We start from the raw sequence: 2,816 nt of genomic DNA on the forward strand, positions 1-2,816 counted from the left end.
AGCCCGACACGCAGACGACTGAGAAGTGGCTGCTCAGAAAGACACGTTCACGTGTCTTACACCCCTCTGGCCCACTAGTGTTACAAGATTTGTTGCTCCACTGTGTTTTCCTCCAGGGCAAGACAAGGAACATTCAGATGGTTCATTCTGCTGCACGTTAAACTGTTCAGTGTTTTGGCCATCTCTCTGTTTCAGATTTTCTTGCACAGGAGAAAAGCCTTTTGTGCAGCCTGCTGGTTTGAACACATGTAAATGCAAACACCGTTGGTTTTCAAGGATTCTTCTTCCTGCTTTTCTGTTCTTCCTTAGAGTCTTTTGCATTACATCTGATCCTCAATGCTGTTAACATTTCTATTGTTGTCAAGTTGGCCCCCTTCATTATCAGTCGCTCTCCATCAGCTGTAAAGGGAAAAAAATTTAAGAAGCCACAAAGTCTAAGTCACAATTACTTTAGTGTGCAGTTCTTTTGTGTGTATAAATCCAAACACCCTGGTCATCAGGTCTGATTAGAAAGTACTCCACTTATCAAGCAATCTAATTACGCACCAGCAAACAAATATATTAATTATGCACCACCAGCAAACAAATACATTAAACAGCACACAGTACACACGTAGCTTTCGCTACTGTACTGCACTGTTGAAAAATCTGAAGCATTTGTCTAGATATACTGAGGGTAGGAATACAGATTTGAGGAGAATGGCTCATTTCACACCCTCGAAGTCATCTAACATAAGGTGCTGGAAGTCACACTCTCCACACATGGCATTTCAGATGCATGTTGTCGGTGGTCAGTTTAAGTTACTTTTTTAGTCAAAACATCAAATTGTTTTACACAATCTGGAGGTTATAATGTAGAAAAATAGAATGCACCAAGATTGCTAAAACTATCAAAGAAAATATTTTAAAACAGGGAGGAGGCAGTATAAGTTTTAACCTAGTTAGGTTTTAAACTAAGTTAATTAGCTATTTTTTTCAAGATTCGCAAACACAAAAGCCATACCCAAACCCATATAATGCAACACCATGCATGGCACACAAGTTCCAGCCCCATGTTTGCCAGTTACAAGGGCTGCAAACCCTTCATTTGGAAATGCTCTTGGCACTAGTGAAAGAAACTGTTTTGGGTTTATGCTGTGAAAAACATCAAGCTTTACTGCTTTTGTCCTAATACATCAGTTAGAGACACGAATGGGAAAGTCACAGGTATGGAGAGGGTGGAACAAGCAATGTCAACCATTAGATAACTCAACTTTCATAAGCAAAATGAAGTACATTCAACACTCTTGATATTTCTACTGATTGACTAAATATATGGAAGTTTAAAGAAAAGCATGGACCAAGAATCAATAATAATGAGAACTTCAATGGGCTACGTGACATATTGGTCCATTACAGCACAGCAGGAAGTAAGATGTAGCCAGAGAAAAGGACAAAAGCAGATTAGAGCCATCTGTTCACAGCCTTGAATCTGGGCCGCTTCCAGAACTGATGAAATTTCTACCATCAGGTCCCTGCCTGCTCACTATCCCCTCGAAGGAAAACAAGAAATTTCTTGTACATCAGTTGACCTCATTCTGCAAGTCCTTCTACACACACATGGTCTTATCCGTATGAGCAGTCCCTTCAAACTGCACAGCAAGTTACTCAGTTGCATAAGCAACTAAATGTATTCAACTTTTCTCCTATCAAGGCTGAGACGCCTCCACCACAGATAACGTAAAAAAGAAAGCCAAGAGATTCTTATACCAAAACAGAGCTACACATACTTCCCTGGAACTGCAGCCGACTGCAAGGTCACACATGCATGTCACTACAAAAGTAGACTCAACCCTAAAGTTAAGTCAGCTTTTTGATTCAATATCCACTAGATCTAACTGTAGTACATATATATATATACACACACATATATTTGTAAACATCTATCTCGACATCAGGCTGTCACTGACTCTTCCTTTCTTCCTCCCTCCTCCCAGCTATCGACCAGAACAAATAAAGTAACCAGCGTAAAAAACAAACAAACAAACAAACAAACAAAAAACTTAGAGAGAAGACAGTAACATTGTAATACCACAAACCTCAGAATATCAGAATATTTTTTTTTTGTCAAGATTAAAAATTAGCTCCTTACCAAACATAACATCTACAAGTGGTTCAGACCCATCATGTCTCACATCAGCAGTCACTTCACAGTTTCTATTAGTGGCCTGGATTTTTTTATGGAAAATACACTGAAGAAATTTTCTGAAAATATATTTGAAAATACATTAAGTACATTGCAGATGGTAATTATAGTAAGTATACTTCTAAAACTAATTTGAGTATCTTGACATTGCTGGGCAACAAATGTATAAAAAAAAACAGGATTTGTATTTAGTAATTTAAGACGGGTGATTCTTATGAGATAATCACTCTTTAAAATCCAAACAGATAGGCCTTTATATGCTGACACATAAAAAGCATACCAAAGAATTTTGCATAAATTCAGTGTGTGTGCTTTCTGCATTTCTCTCAGCTGGGTTAGTAATAGAAATTAAAAAAAAAAGTCAGCAATGGAATTTTCATTTTTCTATACAGACCAGTTGCTTGTCAGTCTCTCATTGTTTTAGACTGAGAGCGTTTATTTAACGTCATTGGTATCCTTTAGACTTGTAAAAGGCACGACAGCTACATTCTGGCAGCTTAAATACATTCAAAGTTAAGTTGTGTTACTAAATTAATTTAAAAAACAGACACGTCTGTAAAGCTACTGCAAAATGACACTTTACAACTGTTTGGTGCGTGCCCTCGATCGCTCAAGACGAGATTTCCCCAGC

General features: G+C 37.9%; 1 protein-coding gene across 1 annotated transcript; it reads right to left on the bottom strand.

Annotated features, from left to right (window-relative positions):
- Nucleotides 1-271: 271 nt before the first annotated feature.
- Nucleotides 272-2,237, bottom strand: MRPL53 (mitochondrial ribosomal protein L53; the record flags this gene model as incomplete). The annotated part of the gene is made up of 2 exons (XM_008947336.1): nt 272-399; nt 2,132-2,237. Coding segments are annotated over 2 exons (234 nt in total), but the record flags the coding sequence as incomplete, so codon positions are not given.
- Between the last annotated feature and the right edge of the window lie 579 nt (nt 2,238-2,816).

This window comes from Merops nubicus, unplaced genomic scaffold (assembly GCF_000691845.1).
Source record: "Merops nubicus isolate BGI_N331 unplaced genomic scaffold, ASM69184v1 scaffold20469, whole genome shotgun sequence".
Lineage (NCBI taxonomy): Eukaryota > Metazoa > Chordata > Aves > Coraciiformes > Meropidae > Merops > Merops nubicus.